Consider the following 18,699-nt stretch of genomic DNA (forward strand, 5'->3'; position numbering starts at 1 on the left):
TAGGTGAACCAGTCCATCAAACCGGAGTTTGACTTAAGGTAAACCCTTGCTGTTGTCCCGTCGCTGCACCAGTTCATTAAACCCTGGCTGCATTATTAATGAAGCCCGAACCTCACACCACTCGGTGGTGTAGCCTTTTTCATTTACCAACATCTTTTTTTGTGTATATAGTGCAGAGCAGATAACCTCAGATGGGTTTCAAGGACATGACAGTTTGTGGAAATATCTCATTTTTGACATGTGGAAACCTCATGTTCTTATAATATGGGACTTGATCCAGAGAAAACAAGACAAAACACCCCAGATCCATTACAGTGAGACTAAAAATATTGCATTTATGTCAGTTTTGAAAAATATTGACTTTTTGGAGATGCTGTGTTTTTTTTTTTGTTGTTTTCATTTGGCTGAAGTGGGGTGTGTGTGTGTGTGTGTGTGAGATTTTGAAAAGGAAGGATGAAATGGGAAGAAGAAATGGTGAGCAAAACAGAAAAAAGACATTTCCTGTCACCTTCTGTTATCTTGTCGTTTTCTGTCTAATCTTTTGAGTTTCGTTCTCCCTTCTGTACTTGTTTTTTTTGTCCACTAAGCTTGTTTTGTCCACTTGCTGTCTTTACCTGTCATCCTTTTCTTCTCTTTTCTCTTCCCCGGATTCCCTGTCCTACCTCCTTTCTGCCGCTGTTGCTTTCAGCGTACTCATCTCCCTCCCTCCGTCTTTGATTCTCTTCCTCTCTCGGGCCTGACACCGTGCCATGGTGGAAGAAGGTTTGTGTCCTGATGCCAGCTGGCTGAGAGACTGAGATTTTAGAAGACTAGATCAGAGAGGAGAGGTTAAAGACAGAAAAGGGAGCTAAGAAGGAGAGTGAAGAGGAGCTGGAGAGAGAGAGGGGAAGAGAGCAAAGATGGATTTGAGAAAGCAAATAAAGGAAAAGTGGAGTGGCGAGGAATGGAGCTGTCAGTATTTTCCCCCAACTGGCTATGTTTGCGGCGTAATCTGCTGGACCTGTCTGAGGGTTTGGGATCCACATGAAGGCTAGTTTGGCACCAGCTCAGTCTGGCATACTGCAAATGATGTTTTGCAATCAGGTTTTGTAATAATGACAGCCATGTGTGTTTGTGTGTGAGTGAGTCAGATGGGTGTAGCGGTGCCATGAAAGGCGCACCCTGCCATCCACAGTGCTCACTGGCACACGTGTTACCATGGTGATGCAGCACAGCACAGATTACCACTTTATGGCAGCCGCCTAACTACAGTGTCACCCGCCTCTCAGGTCAAAGACCACTTATTTTTGTCACGGCTGCTGAAAGTTGCATATCTCTAACTGTTCCTATTAGTTGTTTTTAATAGATATCAATATTTTGTACACCACTGATTAGACAGTGAAGGTCAAGCTAATTTTATATTATCAAAACAGTTAAAAAAGTTTTGATTACTTTTCTTTGAATTCAGTCTTTACATTCCAGGACAAACATCCCATTATTGTACTCATTAGGTATTGCAATGTTACTGTCACAGAGCTGAAAAGACAGTTATATCTTGGATGTAGTTTTCCTTCGCTTATCACAATCTCTCTGCATCAGTTTGAGAAAGACAAAGTTTTGAAGCGTGCTGTTGTGCCAGTTAAAGCGACAGATACGAACCTGTTAGCGAGGAGATCCTTGTGACTTAAGCAGCACTGGACTTGCACCTTGCACAGCTGTGTGACGTGCGTCCATGACTCATTCATACTGAGAGTTCCAAGAGAATTTGGTCGACCACAGACTTTCTTGTTCTAGCTCTGCACTGTTATTAGTTTTTGGTGCAAAATGAGTTCAAGTATACTCAGCCTGCTTTGTCTGAAATCTATTTCCAGCTGTTTCAAGTACGCTGTAAACAACAATTAGAGTACTACGGTGGTTGTTTCTCTTTTTTTTTTTTTTATGATGCCCTTTTGAAGTCTGTGGCGAGTAGAGAGAAACAACTGCTGAACACCTCCGTGGCGGTCTGTCCGCAGTGTTCTGTTGCAGGAGCTCGGTGTTTCCAGCCGGTTTCACTTAGCAAGACTCTTGTTTACTTGGAGTCCTTTACCCAGACTTGCAGGATAACTGAAAGCCAGGTGTGGTCTGCAGCTGAATCCTCACCGGGGATATGCTGAAATGCAAAAATGGCTGTGACGACAGAATTAAATTTCACTGCTTTGTGGTATTTATGAGTTAGAGCTTCTAGATGTCATGCCACATAATGAAAATGTTTTGCCACACAGTAAAACTACTTGAATGAGGTCAGATCCAATTATTAAACAGTTAAAGTCTGCTCAGTCCAGTATACCTCATAGAACTCTTTTCATTATCCAGCTGCCTTTAGAGCTCACTGTATTCATGAACATGTGTGGCAGACAAGGACACTCACAACACGAAGGAGACGACACAGATGGACCTTATGTACCTGTCAGGACCTTAGGGCTAATTTGAATATGCGCAGGTATTACGAGAGGGATAATTTGAATATGCACAGGTATTACGAGACTTTAGAGTCCCATGTGAAGAGTTTCCATAAAACTGCGTGCCATAGAATCTGTTTTTGCCTCGAATTTAACAGATTAGCTTGTGAACCGTTAGTCGACGCCCTGAGACAGGCACCCATAGCTGGCCAGCACAGCACCTCGGGGCTCAGACCATTTGTGAAAAGTTGTGCGACTGAGTGCTGTGTTTGGGCTGAGGCTCTGAGCTGCACTTAAGAAGAACTAAGAAGAACTGGCTTCTTGTTTGTATCCAAAGGTTGTTATGGGTGTTCTGCTACACTAGTCTTTGACCTTTGTTAAAACTCACAGCTTCCAGTTCTTTTGCCTGAAACTCAAACGGCGTCTCAAAAACAGCAGTGAAAGTGGATCAATTTGTTCCCATTTGTTCTATTGAAGTGAACTCTTCCCCAGTTTCCCCTGGTTACTGACCCAGCCAGCAAGAACCACCTGCAAACCCTTACACAGTGAGCAAATGGAGGGGGGGACATTGGAGTGGGAACGAGAGAGCAAGACAGCCGATCTCAGAGGAAAAATGGGCATCTGCAGAGAAGGAAGACCTGAAATGCAATGAAGGAGAGATGGAGAAGGAGAAGCAGATGAGGGAGAGGGCTGAGACAAGAGCAGAGGGGGTGACAGTGAGAGACAAGCAGAAAAAAAAGAAAGAAAGGGAGAGTGACGTAGAGGTACAGGTGCTAGCAGATCATTCCTCTGCTCCACCAAGCTGGAGTTAAAAGAATGGAGCAGATCCAATCGTCTGAGAGCCTGCCAGCGAACTGGCACTGAAACAAGGGCAGTGATACATGGGCAAGTTTTCGAGGCAGTAATAGAGGGCAATATTGTCTTTCTGTTTGGATAGGTACTGGCGAATGTGTCATAGCAGATGTGGGTAGCTGAAGGCTGTCATCAGTGACTGAGTTTTAGCAAGGACAACAAAGGATGACATTGCCCTTGATAGCTTTAGAAAAAAAAATACTGAATAGCAATTATACCTTCTCAAATAGAGGACAAAGATGTGTGCGTTTTTAAAATAATGAAATACAAAGACTCTCATTGGTCCGATTCTTTGCTTGTGAACTTCCTTGTAAACTTAAAATTACTCTGATACAACCAGGATGTGGTTGTAAAGGTTTGAAGTTTAAGTTTACTGCTTTATGGCAACGTGATGTGATGTTAACGTCCTGTCAGTTCAGTTGTGAAGGCTTGTAGAGGAGGAGCAGGTTTGGAGATATTTAAGGATACGTGATACGCTAGCAGATGAGTTTCTGTGTATTGCAAAATAAATAATTTTGTGTGGTTTTCCTCTTCTTATGCCTCTGAAACAAAAAAATGTGCATATGTGAGAATGAGGGTTGTGAAATGAGGGCATTGACGATAAATGGGAGATTCCTACAGTACCTAGAGCTGCTCGACTGCCTGATTGGTTTCAAATTACTTTAGCTGAAGAGTGGCAACAACAATTCTGTTTTACAAAGTTAATATCCAATATTTTTTTATGTCTTGACATTCTAATATTGAAATTCCGTGACCTTTGAAAGTAATCAGATGTAAACCCTGAAATGTTAATAATTTTTGGGTTGGACACCTAATTTTTCAGAACGCATCACTAAAGCAAACCAGTAAAATCTGAACCAGACTGCAAAACATTTCAGCGTTTCTGCTGCAGCTAAAACAATACATCAAAAGTGCTTTATGAACCTTTTTCATTCACAAGACTTGAAAAGTGTGATGGCTGCCCTCTTTAGCAATGATAATACCTGATACTTCAATGGTCCCGAATCCCTTCACTCCCCTCACCTCTCTATGGGAGGTCATCATCAGCAACAAATCGACACCGGATGTGTTGGTCGAGATTCAGTACCTTGCTCAAAGACACTGCTGTAGGGTGGTTACCTTCCAACATATAGATGTGAGAAACTTCAGGTTCTTCAGTTGGTGTCCTTGCTTGTTAGGCAAGTTCAGCAAAGGGTTCTTCGAATAGCCAGGCCTTGTCAGAGACATTCGAGGTGAACTACACACTAATTGGGATCCAGCTTTAGCAAAAACTTTTTTTTGCTATCTGTAAGGTCTGTGCCCCGTCTTGACAAGAGGTTTGGTGGCGTGATGTGAGACAGCACGTTCATCATCAGAACTTCCTGGAATTACCAAGTTACGACAGGAGGAGTTAAGAGTTACACTGCTGATCAAAGATTGTGGTTGATGCTATGCTAATATATGCAAATTGTAATGATACACCAGTGGTTTTGCACAGAGAGACACACACACGCACAGTTCTTGATGACAGTGTTGTTTTGAGGCTAATGGTGTGTGTAAACGGTTGCTTTGAAGCTGATGGTCCTGACAGAACTTGGAGTGAAATGAGCTGAGACCTCGGCAGACGGAGCAGCACCAGTCTAAAATAAAACATCTCACTGTTTTTTGTTTTTTTTTCACTCTTTGTCGCCGCCTCTGCCCTGCTTTGCCATCCTTTACTTTTTTTTCCATATCTTGCTCTTTTAAAAGGGTGGTCTGCACTCTTGAGTTTTTAAATTACGTCACCCGCAGAATCTTTTTCCCTCTCCCTCCTTCACGATCTATAAAGAGCTACATACTTGAGTTATTAAATCAGTGTTATTTATAAAATCAATCTTCCTCTCTTCACTTGCCGGTCTCATTTGCTGTTTGTTTTCTCTTCCCTCCCCTTCCAGCTCGGTCTTTTTTTATTGACTCTCCTGGGACTTGTTCTCTTCAGCTCTTTATCACCTCCCCTTCTCTCGCCTTATCTTGTCTCTTTGCCTCCCTCTCCAGCTCTCCGGAGAGCCTGGCAGATTGTTTCAGTGCATGAGACCAGATAATCACTCTGCAGTCATTTTGTCAGCTTTTCTCCCTTCTCCTCTCGTCTCTGTCTGCTGGAGCCGTATTGATGTGGAGAAGTGCATCGTCTTTGCAGTTGGACATTGTTCACTGAAGCCTCAGACTTTAGGATGGGGCAAACTGAGCAACAAAACAAAAAGTCTTTTGTTGAATTCAGTGTGAAAATTATTCTATTGATTATCTGTTATGAGCGGAGTTTCTTTGTACGTCGTGCATACAGTTTGACACGCACAGTTCAAGTAGATGGTGTGGCGATCGCTTCAGGAGGAGTACGCACTTTGAAAATACTGCATAATTGAGCAGTAACTCCATAACATTTCCATTTAAACATGCTCTGTTCCTGAAGTAAATTGAGAGCATCCCAGTGTTGTGTGTGTCGCTGTCAAACAGACATCTTCATGTGCAAGCTTCAGTCTGAAAAATGACAGAAATATCTGCATCCCAGCTGTCATACAGCTTTACACATGTTCCCTGTATGTGTTGTGCTGGTTTTATTTCTGCAGGTTTTGGGTTGTCATCATCATGCCACCTTCTCGTGGAGTCCCTTTTAGACAGATGGAGTCTGTAGGACTTCAGCTAGACTAAACACAAGATTTCACGGTTTTTAAAGGAGATGACCAGGGCCAAGCAAGTGGGTCCAGCCCTGTTGTTAAGATCCAACAATGCTGATTTTGAAATCGGAAAATTCCATTTGAAAATGGAGTGAGATTCCTGCCAAGGAATGCCGTGTGCCTTGAAGCAAGCTCATAACATTTGAGAGATTGATGTTACCTGAGAGACGTTTATGTCTTCGGACCATATGTGTGTGTGTGTTAGATTGTCCATTTTGCAGACGGGGGGAGAAATGAACTGATGGAGGGAAAAAAAAAGTGCCCACTGTAGAATTCTTCTTCCCAGGGTAATGTGATGCATAAAAAGTGTAACTTGGATAAGTTGATGCTTGCAAATAATAAAGATGCTGGTGATGCTTCTTAATTACAGCCTTTTTGGTTAAGTTTAGTTCTGCTGCTTCCTGTTGTTTTGATAGTCTTTGACACAATGTCAGATTAGCCACATCTGTTTTCTGGAGGCAGTCTGTGTCTTTACATGTGAGAGCTCACATAAGGCAAAGAGGAAGAAATGGAGCTGCTGTATTTTCACTTTTTTAGTGAAGATGCATCACCCATTATTTAAGAAGATCTGAGCTTTTTAACCTGTTGCTTGACTGTACTATCTGTGGGGTAATTCTACTACGGTGTGGTATCTCTACTCAGTTTCTGCTATCTCCTGTCTGCGTTTATGTGATTCAGGTGGAGTGGATACAACAGCAGGTGGTGAAGAGGAGGATCAAGAGGGATTACAAACCAGCCCTGCCTCTTTCCATGTCAAGCTCCGCCCACAGCAGTCCAGCCCAGAACAACATATTCTATAATGATGCCAAGTGGAGCAGTATGTGGTACATTGTGAGTACATTATATGCTCAATATCCTGGAGAATCTCTCTCTCTTTGCTTATTTACTGCACTAAAATCAAAATAAGTTAATAAGTAACAAGTTTCCAGAGAAGCAGAGCACAATATAGTTTAGTGTCATCTATCTTGTGTTCATCTGTCCTTGTCAGAGGATTGTGTGCTGTTATTTCTCCACATTTATTCGGTTTGTGGGTCAAAGGTCAGCCAAGGTCGTGGTATGATCCTGATTACTGTGGGGTCAGTGGAGCTGAGGGATTTGTTTTTGTGTGTGTGTGTGTGTGTGTTCAACTGAGTGAAAGAATAGAAGAGCCACAGTGATGACATTTCTGACTTTTGTCAATTTGAAAAGAGAGAGTTTAAGGTCAAGTTAGGACATCCTGTGTTTTTATTCATAAATATTTGTCACATTGAAGACGCCAGTGTCGTGCATGCTCACACACACACACACACAAGTGCATTCAAGTTCACATGCAGAGATTTGCAAGCTTATCACAAATATTTGCATACACTTTCAGATCATTGCTCTTTTAGGTATGTATTTGTGTGTGTGTGTGTGGTTGAATGTCCTCACATCTGTCAATTGTTAACTCAGTACAGATAACTCTTAATACTTTGACCAGAGATTTTAAACATATTTTTCTTGCTGTAGAACAGAATTCTCTGAACTTCATGTGCGTTTTCAGCGTTACAGAGGAGTAAAAGGTTGTCCACATAACACACAGTTACTGGCTTAGCAAACATTTCAAGTCAGTGAAATGTTTTTTTCAGGTGGGGAATTTGTATATTTTGTGTCTAATCTAAGGAGTCAAGATACTTATTAAATAACACAGATTTCTTCTGATTTGGTTCATTCAAAAACACAATATTACACAGTATCAGTGACTTGGACATGAGTGTGAATCACCCTGGAACTGCACGTAGATCAGACAACATCGAACTTGATCAGATCCTTGTTCTTGTAAGTGACGTTTACTTATGCTGTGATTGTATGAAAGCCAACACCTTTGCTTAGGGAGCAGTGAAGGGGAACCTTGGAAGGATGAAAGGAAAGGGTGTAAAATAAAAAACAAATTTGCCGTAAATTGTCTACACACTTGTGGATTCAAGGACCCCATATTTGAACAGAAAAATACAACATAAGATCTCGCAGTTTAAATGAACGGTCTGAGATTTTCAAGCGCTTTGAAACTTGTCTTTAACTTGTTTGGACTTTGTGTGATTGAACCACAGTCTGAAAAGTGCTGGCGCTCATGTTCGCTGTAAGTTAAGTGGAAACTTTTGTTATTTGGACACTCATAAAGTTTAAGCTGCGCATCTGGAAGGCACTAATGAGTTTTTCTTTTGTCCTCCTCTCTCCTTTATTGCCTTCTCTCCCCTCACGTCCTGTCACTGTCTGTCCAGCACTGCAATGATGACGTCCATAACTGCCAGTCGGACATGAACATCATGGGAGCGTGGAAGAGGGGCTACACGGGTAAAGACGTGGTGGTGACCATACTAGATGACGGTATTGAGAGGAACCACCCAGACCTCTCTCAGAACTACGTGAGTGTGTATGTATGCGCGTGTAGGGCGGCTATGAACGGCTGTGGTTTTGTGTGTGTGTGTGCGCGCACTCATGGTGGGTGTCGGCCTTCAGTGGAATTACAGCGTTTGTGTCTGTGTGTGTGAAATCTGGGGAGGTATGGGAACTTGCTGGTGTCAGTGAATATCTCCTTTTGTGTGTGTGGTTGTCTGATCAACATGTGTAAGGATTGTGTAACAGTCAAATGATTACAAATATATCATCAGTGATCTCGTCAGTGATCATCAGTGATGATATATTTATGAAAAAAAGTACTTTGATTGTGAGACTAGATTATGATTTATAATATTAATAACATATTTTTAGTGTGTAACTGAGTCATGTTACAGAAATCAAATGAACAAACAAGCCTGTGATAATCTAATTTGGATCAGATAATTATGAGGCTTGGATTATATAGGGAGGGGAGGTCCCTCAAGCTGTGGCTGTGCAGGTACGCCGTGTGTGTATGTTTGTGTGTGCGTACTTAAAATGCAAGCCGACGCATGTCCACCTCAGACCAAGGCTATATAGCTAGACCAACTTATAGGCCTTCGGCAGCAGGTAAGGCCGTCAATTAACTGTGCAGATAAAATGATTCACACCTTGTTTGACATTGCCTGTGCTGCCGTTCTTTTAATTCCTGGATTTGTTTATGCCGAAGGGTGAGCGGTGCAGCAGATTGAGTTAGCTCTGAATGCATTCAATTTACAAAACTGTTGTGAGTGATACTAATGTGAACTGTGTGATTGGGTTAGAAAAGCTTTTTGGCATTCTACGAGTCTATTACGCACGCGCACGCACACACACACACACACACACACACACACACACACACACACACACACACACACACACACACACACAGACACACAGCTATGTTGTAGACCTGAGGGGTGTAGTACAAAGTGACATTAATGGGTTAGTGAGGTATGTTGAGCCTAAAGCCAGAGTTTTCGTTGTCGTGAATGTGGCTCTCTTTTAACCTGGCTAGGTCACCACGGTAACCTCTGCTGCACAGCTAACCTTGTTCTGAGTTTCAGATTAAAATCGGCTATAAACAGCACCGCCCATTCACCGTTTCCCTGTCTATTCTCTCAGATTATCAGCTGAGAAAATAACTGCATGTTCAGGCTTGCTGAGCTGTACATTAGTAATGTTGCCAAGCAAAGCATATTTAAACATACTGTTTAAATGTGCCGTATCAATTTAAAAGTCTAAAACCTTGAGAACGTGCAGTTGTCAGGTTAGAAATAAACAGGAGCGGTTGCAAGTGCACTCAGTGGTAAAATAAATATGTTATTGCTGTAATATTTTTTTCAGCTCTTTTTAGCGCTCTGTGATAACAACCGACTTCTTTTGAATGAATTAGGTGGCATTCATTTGGTCCATTTTGTGTGGGAAAGGAGTCCCGTTTTGATGTGAATAAAAACTGATATGTAGTTTTGGTATTTGATGTACGTGTTTTGACCTCTTTTCCTCCTCCAGGACGCTCAAGCCAGCTTTGATGTCAATGGCAACGATATGGATCCCATGCCTCGATATGACGCAACCAATGAGAACAAGTAAGAAAAAAAATCTATCGGAGATCTAAGGAGAGAGAAAAATGTGATTTTAATTGTGGTATTTGCGTTCAGGTTGGCATGTGGCTTTAGTGTTTTGGGGTTAAATACTGCCAGCCAAAGGCTCTTCTGTGGCTTTCTGATTGATTTTTACCAGAAGTTCTGTGCCTCAATGTGTTTGTATTTGCTCAGTCCTGACCTTGTTGTGGGTGCAGTGAGCTACATTAATGTATTTGATTGTGACATGTGTGGGTGAGTCGTGGTTTCTTTGTTGGGAAGAGTTGGTATGTGTGTACATGCGTATGCGTGTGTGTAAGAGGGAAAAAAATGGGAGACTCACTTGTCCAGGCACTTGTCTTGTGCCAGTTTGGTTTAGTGAGTGATTTTTGGTGTGTGTGTGTGTGTGTGTGTGTGTGTGTGTATGTGTGTATGTGTATGTGTGTTTGGCTGCAGCACCCCAAGTGCCTTGGCAGTGGCTCAGTCCCTGCTGGTAATGCATTGTCTTAAAGAGACATGAGTCCTACAGATGCAGCTTAATGAGCCTGTTTGCTTTTAAGGCTGAATTCATGGTCAACTGTGATGTTATGTGTGTGGAGAGAAAACTTGCTTTGCCCTGTTTTCAGACTACTATTTTATATATATATTTACACACTGCATTTTGGAAGAAAATTGGACATGCAAACTGGATCTCATTTTAGTCAAATCAAAACACTGCAGTAATGTCTCCCGTTGAGATGTGAAAGGTTGGTGTGAAGTGGCCGGCAAGTTAAAACTGGTCATTATGCCCGAAAGGCAAGAAGCCCGCAGTGTGTTAGATTTCTTAGGAGTTAACGCTAACTTACCGTAAGCTGCATCCAACTGCGGACTGTTGTCAAACGTTGGGTTGTATAGCAACAAGAATGACATAATGCTTGTGGATTTTAGTCTGTGCTAACAGCTGTGCTTTGAATGTAAGCAGGAGGAAGAAAGCAAGAACGTTATCACTCCCATCAGTTTCCCAGCTTTCTGAAGTAACAGATTTGGAAGCACCAGCATATATTGCTTTGCCAGTGACGTTCTTTGTGTTTGCTGACTATTAAATATTGTCCACAGGATCATCTGTTCTATCCCACACAGAATTAAAAACACAATATGAGGAAAAACAATTTGTTGAACCTCCTGCTGTGAGTCTGGTGTCCTTTTAAAGATAGAAAGTGGTCACAGACGTCTCTGGCAGTTTTGTACAATTAGCAGATCTGCTAGCACATATACAAATGTTTAAGGTGGATTAAAAAAAATCTGAAATTATAGTGTGCCTGATTCACAAAGAACCAATAAATAAAAGATTTAACTTGTTGAAACAGGGACAAGACACGCACAGCTTAAAAACAACTGATGTGTACCAAAGAGCGTTAAATGTGAATTCAAGTGGCTATATCCTTTAAATCTTTTAGAAAGTTAAAAAGTATGTGTTTGCACCTGAATAATTGCTGTGTGTATTGTTCCCACTGACTGTTGCCCATTGCACAAACATTATATGGCTCTAGTTGAAACACACACAGAGTTTCCTGAGTGACTGTGACACAGATGTGTAGAAAATGGAAAATACAGGCGAACACAAAGACTGGAAAGACGGCCAGACAGACGATTTTATGGATTAGTGGAGTGAAGTGAAATAAAGACTGTGGAAGCGTTTTTAAAGAGGGAGTCAGGAGTTTGGCTCATTCAGAGTGACAAAAGGGGACTATCACTGATTTTCAGCCATTTAATATGTTATTCTTTAACCCACACATTTTAATTTGTATTCACTTTTCTGTAAACTTGTCAGATCGTTAAAAAGCTCCACAGTGGACAATAAGAAGGTTCCCATTTCCATACAGATCGTGTCTATTCTAGAAAACATTCTCTATGAAATTAGAAATGCAAAAATCCCATTGAAGTCAAATATCTTGAGCTCAAGGGAGTTGTTGACTTCAGCTTGTTGTTAAATAGTGAGTGTTAAATACACTTTCATTCATTTGCCTGAGAGAGTAGCTTAGAAGATTGATATCACTCTCATATCAGTAGACGGGCAGTGACTGTTCAGTTTAACTTACCATAAAGACTGGAAACAGGAAAACATCCTGGCTAGGTCATCCTAAGGTTAGCTGCTTTCCTGTTTTGTGCTAAGCTAAGCTAACCCACTGCCGGTGGTGGTAGATTTTATATTTATCATAGGCCCACAGATGTTGAAGTGATACCGATCGTACCATCTAACTTCTGACAATAAAGTGATTAAGCTCATTTCCCAAATGTCAGACTTTATTCCTATTACTTCTGCCTCCGTTGGCTCAGCTGCTCTGATTTAAACTTTTTATAGTTTGTGGCCATCAGAATCCTTTTCCACTCATGGCTTGAATATAATGTGGACAGCTCAGGAAGTCAAAGTTAAGTCATTTTATCAGTTGGGCAGAAAGGTTTAAAAACACTCCAGTAATGTCATGGTAAGTTTAAAGATGATACTCAAAACCAACAGGTGTGTGTTGACAATATTACTGTGTTTTTGTTTAGGGCTGCACCAGTGTGGAGGATTGTACTGTGTGAAATTCTCAGGCAGATTGTGGTTGAAGAAAAGTTAAGTGAGAAACGTAGACTTCTTGAGTATTTATCTTATCTAAATTAATAGAAAGAAGAGATGAGAAGTATGACCATTTTTGATGACGTTGCAAAGCGTGAATGTTGCAGCTCACATCTTAGATAAGTGATGCCTCGATATATTTTCAAGCCTTTGATCATGTTGTTAAATAAATGTCAACCTGAAATCATCAGGTTACTGTGAAATGGATTTTTCTCAGTCTGAGTGCTTTTCTGGACTTTTAAAACGTCCCCGTGTCTTCCCCGGGGGTTTCGATAGCTAGATGCTGGGTTTCCATGGTAGCGGTCAGAGCTGTTTCCGGGGGGTGTTGTGATGCAGATGTTCTCTGCGGGAGGTGTGTGTGCGTGTGCGTGTGTGTGTGTGTGTGTGTGTGTCGATCCAGAAAGTGGTGTTTTTGAGGAGGCAGCGGATGCAAACACACTTATGTTTGTTTACGCTTGTTGCTGACCCGGGCTGATTGTCACCACTGCAGTTACTGGTGGAATGTTACCCTGTTTTGAGTGTGTGTGTGTGTGTGTGTGTGTGTATGTGTTTAGAGTAGTGAGAGTAGGCTAACTTATCACTGATGTTGGACGTTGTTTCAGCTATCAGTGTTTGTTTCTGTGTGTTTGGGGAGCACGGGGTTTGCATGCTGCTTTCATTTTTCAGAAAATGTCAAAGAAGCCTGAACCTGTGCCTCTGTTTGTGTATGTTTGTGTGTGTTTGTACATCTGAGAATCATTGACCTTGAGGGACACCAAACACATTTTACCTGACAACATTACAAATGCTGAACTACCTTTTCTCCGTTTCTCTCTTGAGCCAGTAAAGGGGGGAAAGAAAACAAGAATTGTAGAAATATTTATAGTGTTTGCTACATTTGTAACACTTATTATACTTAAACCATTTTGTTTGGGGTCACTTGAACAGGTATGTACACATTGATCAGTGAAAACCAGTGTTTATACCTCAGCGTCCTTGCCTTTCCACTTCAAAAGCTGCTTGTTTATCTTGTAGGTTGCGTGCGCTCTCCTGCCTGTGTATACACGTGTGTTCTAGGTTTGTGTAATAATCTGTGTATTCCCGCTCTCTCCACAGACACGGGACGCGGTGTGCGGGTGAAGTTGCTGCAGCCGCAAACAACTCCCACTGCATTGTGGGAATTGCCTATAACGCCAAAATAGGAGGTGAGTGGCTGTGTGTGTGCCATACATGGGAACACTTGCTAATAATAATATGACTTGATTTGCCTGATTATGGTTAATTTATTCTTCTTTGTTAATATGTAGGAGATACCTTTAACTTTGGTGTGTTCGTGTTTTACTTCCTTGTCTGTGTGTCAGGTGTGCGAATGCTGGATGGAGATGTAACTGATATGGTGGAGGCCAAGTCTCTGAGCCTCCAACCGCAGCACATCGACATCTACAGTGCCAGCTGGGGACCCGATGATGACGGAAAGACCGTGGATGGGCCGGCGTCCCTGGCCAGGCAGGCCTTTGAGAATGGCATCCGCATGGTGGGCACATGCAGACTCGTTTACACGCGAAACATGCACAAATGAACACATGCGTCATTGTTCAGCCAAGGCTCTGACATTGGTATTCATATGGCGAGGAAAGGGATAAACACACATAAACACACACTTCAAGCAGATGTGTGTGTTTCAGACTCATATCCCAAAGACCTGCCTGGTTATCTCTACCTGTGAAGCTCCTCCAGACATTAGAGAGCAGCCCTGCCCTATTAGCATATTTTCATTTACATATTCATAGATTATTTTGCATAACAACAAGCTGGAGCTGTATTGCTGGGTGAGTAGAGGGAAAAAGCTGTAGCAGAGGTTAAGAGGGGTGAAGTCATTTGCCGGTCTTGTCTCAAATGCACATACATCTACACATTCACAAAGTTTGACAAAACTGGCTTGCTGCCTTTCAGTTAAACAGATGTGAACCTTTTGACTAGGTGAGACAGAAACTGAAAAGTCTGACTGGACGGCTGGGAGCCAGTGGCGTTTTCCTGAAAAGAGAGAGAGAGAAGGAGAAAAAAGGGATGGAGGGGTAGGGAGTAGAGGAGAGTCTTTGTCGCTCCTGACAGGCTGGCCTTTTAAGATGACAGAGGTGATGGAGATATTCTGTCCAGCTGGTACAAGCCGGGTATGTGTATGTACTTGCATGTCCTCCCGCTGTTGTGTGTGGTTGTGTGTGTGTGTGTGTGAAGTTGGGTGGAGATGGCGTGCTTGTGCGTGTAACATGTAGCTGTGTGACAATCTGAAGAGACAGTTTATCAGAGAGCCGAGGTGTTGCAGATACCACTGACAGCTGTGGACAGGTTTTTACTCCGGCATGTGTCGCTGGACTCATGTGCACGAAAGACTTGAACGTGAGTGTCCATATTGTGCGTGTGTGCGTCTGTGTTGCTTATTCACAACGTTCATCCTGTTTGAGCTAAAAATCTTGTGAATGTTTTGTGTTTTTTGTTGGATAAAAAGTTCTCTCTGTCTGTTGTTGCTGATTGCTGTCCATCAGTTCCACATTGTATCTTCGTCTTTTCTCCACTCTGTTCCCTCTCCTTCTCATACTCAGTTTTACTAACCGCTCTTCAAAGCACTCTCCATCACCCCACTCTCATCACAGCGTTTGTTCCTGTCTGATCCCCCTCGCATTCAGAGGGGCTCCACTCGCTTATCGTTGCCTGACAGAAGCCCCCTTATGAAGAACTCAATTCCACCATTTATTCTCTTATATCTGTGTGTCTTGGTGTGTGTGTGTGTGAGTGTGAGTGTGTGAGAGAGTTTGAGTGTTCACATGTGTCAGTCAGTTCGTCAGATCTCCTCTTTTTGCTGAACTTTGCCTTTTCATCTCAGTTGGTCAACACCAGCTCTGTGACTACCTCAGTGTGTCTCCAATATGCTTGGGTTTAGATCATTTTCAACTCATACTTCAGAACTGTGTTTCAGTTCTGGAAGTACAACGTGTAATTGAACAGTGAAGGCATTGGGCTTGAGAAGGTTTCTGATCAAAAATAGTAGCGACTGAATATGGAATGCTCTATTAGTAAAAGAACTGGTGTCGTTATTCACGCTTTGAGTTAGTGTGAAGTCCACTCTCAGCTGGCCCTGTCCTCTCAATTAGCAAGAGCCTCTGAATGTATCTGGGGTGGGGTTTTTATTTTTTGTGCACTGCTTAACCTCTTCTGGAAACATAGATTTGAATTTTAAACAGCTGCCTGGCTGCACATGTAATGGACCTCAGTTATAGCAAATATCCATGTGTGTGCAATGTTCAGCCAAAACTTGGCAGAATGCAAAGCATGCACATAAAATCATTGTGAAAACTCTCAGTGATGTATCACATCCTCTTTATATTTGCTAGCATCAGGTCAGAGGGACAGGGCATGACCTCTGTGGACTTCCCTTCCCCAAAGATCCTTCCAGTATAACGCTGTTAAAGAAGAAATCCTTGTGAACTATGTGCCCTTCACATTTTGTTACGCTTAACTCCATTATTGATGTTGTTGTGGAGCTCATGGTTGTCTACTGACTGTCTTTGAACTGTCTTTTTTTTTTCCTGTGGTTTTATTTGTCTGACAGTTGCAGACAGACACAGAGAGAATTTCCAAAAGAACAATAAATTAAGCTAAACTAGTCAGATTTACTGTTGTTCTTAAAATGCAGATAATATCTTTGTATATGAAATATTGTCAAAATAAAGTCAGAAATGTAAAAGGATTTAGCCAAACAGCCAGACATAATTCAATAAAATGCACAAATAGTCTTCTGTCTGAAAGCCGGTGGAAAATATACAGCTAAATTCCAGCATGCATCAGATTTGATGCAACGACATGTGCTATTCACAAACAAATATCTTTTCAGTAATGCCCTGTATCCTATTACTTTTTAATAAGACAGCATTCGTTCTAGTAATGCATTAAATCTAAGTCAGTCGGTTAAAGTCTCCTCTGCTGCATTATAAAAACCCTCCCTAACACAGCATAGTACTCAGTGATGCCAGCTTTTCACTGGGGAAAAAAAAAAACAGCTTCACCGCTTCACTTTGCCCAGTGAAACATAATGATTACTGAACTCAGAGCTCACTACAGATCTGTTGCCAAACACTCACAGGACAGCTGAAGACTTACACTGCCTTTGCTGCCTATTGATCTTTTGTGGCAGTTTTACTCTTGCTGCTGTTGATCTTTCCCTCCTTATTCGGTGATAACACAACACCTGTTGCACCCCCTCTGACGGACGGTAAAAGTGCATTTTAAAACATTAAGCCAAAACCAAGTCTGATGAACATTAGTTATTGTTAAGGAGCTATGGCCAATCTGCAGCCTCTTACTGTGTCCTCTCTGCATCTTTTCCTGTCAGGGGAGGAAAGGCCGTGGCTCCATCTTCGTGTGGGCTTCAGGCAACGGAGGGCGCAGCAGAGACCACTGCTCCTGCGACGGCTACACCAACTCCATCTACACCATCTCCATCTCCAGCACAGCTGAGAGCGGACGTAAGCCCTGGTACCTGGAGGAATGCTCGTCAACGCTGACCACCACCTACAGCAGCGGGGAGAACTACGACCGAAAGATTGTAAGGATTGATGTGTGTGTGGTAATAGAACCATTGCTGAACACAAACACACTTTTATCAGCACATTAGAAGCAAATGGCGCACAAGGGCCCATTGCCGAATTTTACTACAGGGCCACAATACTTCTTCTTCACTGACGTCCAAGCTGTGGTGGTTTGCGAAACTGGACAAGGTCTCTGTTTACCAGCTTTAAATGTGTGACTTGTACCAAGGAGACTTGGTAAGGGTCATCATCCTGTCCTGTGTAACCATTAATGCACATTTGATTTGGAGATTTAAAAAAAAATGCAAAAGCAGTATATAATTTCTATTAAGAAATTACAGCACGATCAGTTTGGCGCTGTGTGTATGTGCTTGTGGGTCCAGTGATGTGGTCTGGCTTGACTTAAACGGGCCAAAACCCTCACACGATCCAGTCGGATGGAGACAGTGACAGTTGTCCACTGTGAGCTAGCTTGTCTGGCAGTGTCTTGCTACATTCCCCGTACTGATGCTACAGACACACACACACACACACACACACACACACGCACACGCACACACTCTCTTGTTTCCCTCCAGCTTTGTACACTAACAGTAGAACCTCATATATCTGAATGTCAGTCTAATCTGCTTGAGCTCGTACTGTCCTGTCTACTTAAATGCTGTTGGACCACTTTCTCTTTTTCCCAAACCATTTCAGACTCTCTCTCTCTCTCTCTCTCTCTGTGTGTGTGTGTGTGTGTGTGTGTGTGTGTGTGTGTGTCTTCAGATAATCCCTCAAACTTTTTGGTCCAGAAAAGGTCCTTTGATGAAGACTCAAACTGGCAGTTACCCAAGCTTTTCTTGGCTGACTCACTGCCAAGCTGTCCGTCTAGTTGGCTGTCTAAAGGCCATACAATCATAGTCAACATGCAGAGCTTTAACTACAAGTTTGCTTTTTTTTTTTTTTTCTATTCCTTCTTATTCGTTATCTTTTGTTTATCCTTGAGTTGGCTCCTTGAATTCTTGGGGAAACTGGTGATTTGTGTGTGTGCGTTATCTGTGGTGAGGCAGTGTATCAAAGCAGGAATGTGAGTTTCAGGAGTTTCAGGTGTGTCTAAATCCTCCTGATCCTCGAGACTTCAATCCCTCTCTGTCTGTCTGTCTGTCTGTCTGTTTGTCTTTCTCCTGTCCTTCCTGCCATTGCTGTCACTTTTTTCTGTTCTTTTCATGTTACTCCACCTCTGTAATGTACTTCTGTTCTTCTCAATCATCTGTCTTCTTCTGGCTTTATTTATTTCTTTTTTAATTTCACCCCTTTCCCCTTTCTCTTTCTTCATTCCTGTAATTCCACGTTATCTGACTTTCCTGCCCATCTGACTTTTTCTACCCCTTGTCCTGTCCTCTGTCTACAGATCACAACAGACCTGAGACATCGGTGTACAGACAGTCACACGGGGACATCGGCCTCGGCTCCCATGGCTGCTGCCATTATTGCTCTGGCCCTGGAGGCAAAGTAAGATCCACTTAACCTCATCCCCTCACTTCATCTCCTTTGCCCCTTGCTTACCTTCTAATTCCCTCTTGTCCTCTGACCTCAGTGATCTATAAGGGGTGCATGTGAAGAATTTTCTCACCG

General features: G+C 42.3%; 1 protein-coding gene across 4 annotated transcripts in view; it reads left to right on the forward strand.

Annotated features, from left to right (window-relative positions):
- pcsk5b (proprotein convertase subtilisin/kexin type 5b) overlaps positions 1–18,699 on the forward strand; it is a 69,722-nt gene that overhangs the window by 6,330 nt on the left and 44,693 nt on the right. For all 4 annotated transcript variants that reach the window (XM_046387538.1, XM_046387540.1, XM_046387542.1 and 1 more), the window contains exons 3-9: positions 6,638–6,790; positions 8,200–8,343; positions 9,851–9,927; positions 13,616–13,704; positions 13,861–14,033; positions 16,887–17,099; positions 18,476–18,576. In XM_046387538.1, coding sequence (XP_046243494.1) covers positions 6,638–6,790; positions 8,200–8,343; positions 9,851–9,927; positions 13,616–13,704; positions 13,861–14,033; positions 16,887–17,099; positions 18,476–18,576 — 950 coding nt within the window. The remainder of the gene's footprint in view (positions 1–6,637; positions 6,791–8,199; positions 8,344–9,850; positions 9,928–13,615; positions 13,705–13,860; positions 14,034–16,886; positions 17,100–18,475; positions 18,577–18,699) is intronic.

Source organism: Scatophagus argus, chromosome 4 (genome assembly GCF_020382885.2).
Source record: "Scatophagus argus isolate fScaArg1 chromosome 4, fScaArg1.pri, whole genome shotgun sequence".
In the NCBI taxonomy this organism is placed as follows: Eukaryota; Metazoa; Chordata; class Actinopteri; family Scatophagidae; genus Scatophagus; species Scatophagus argus.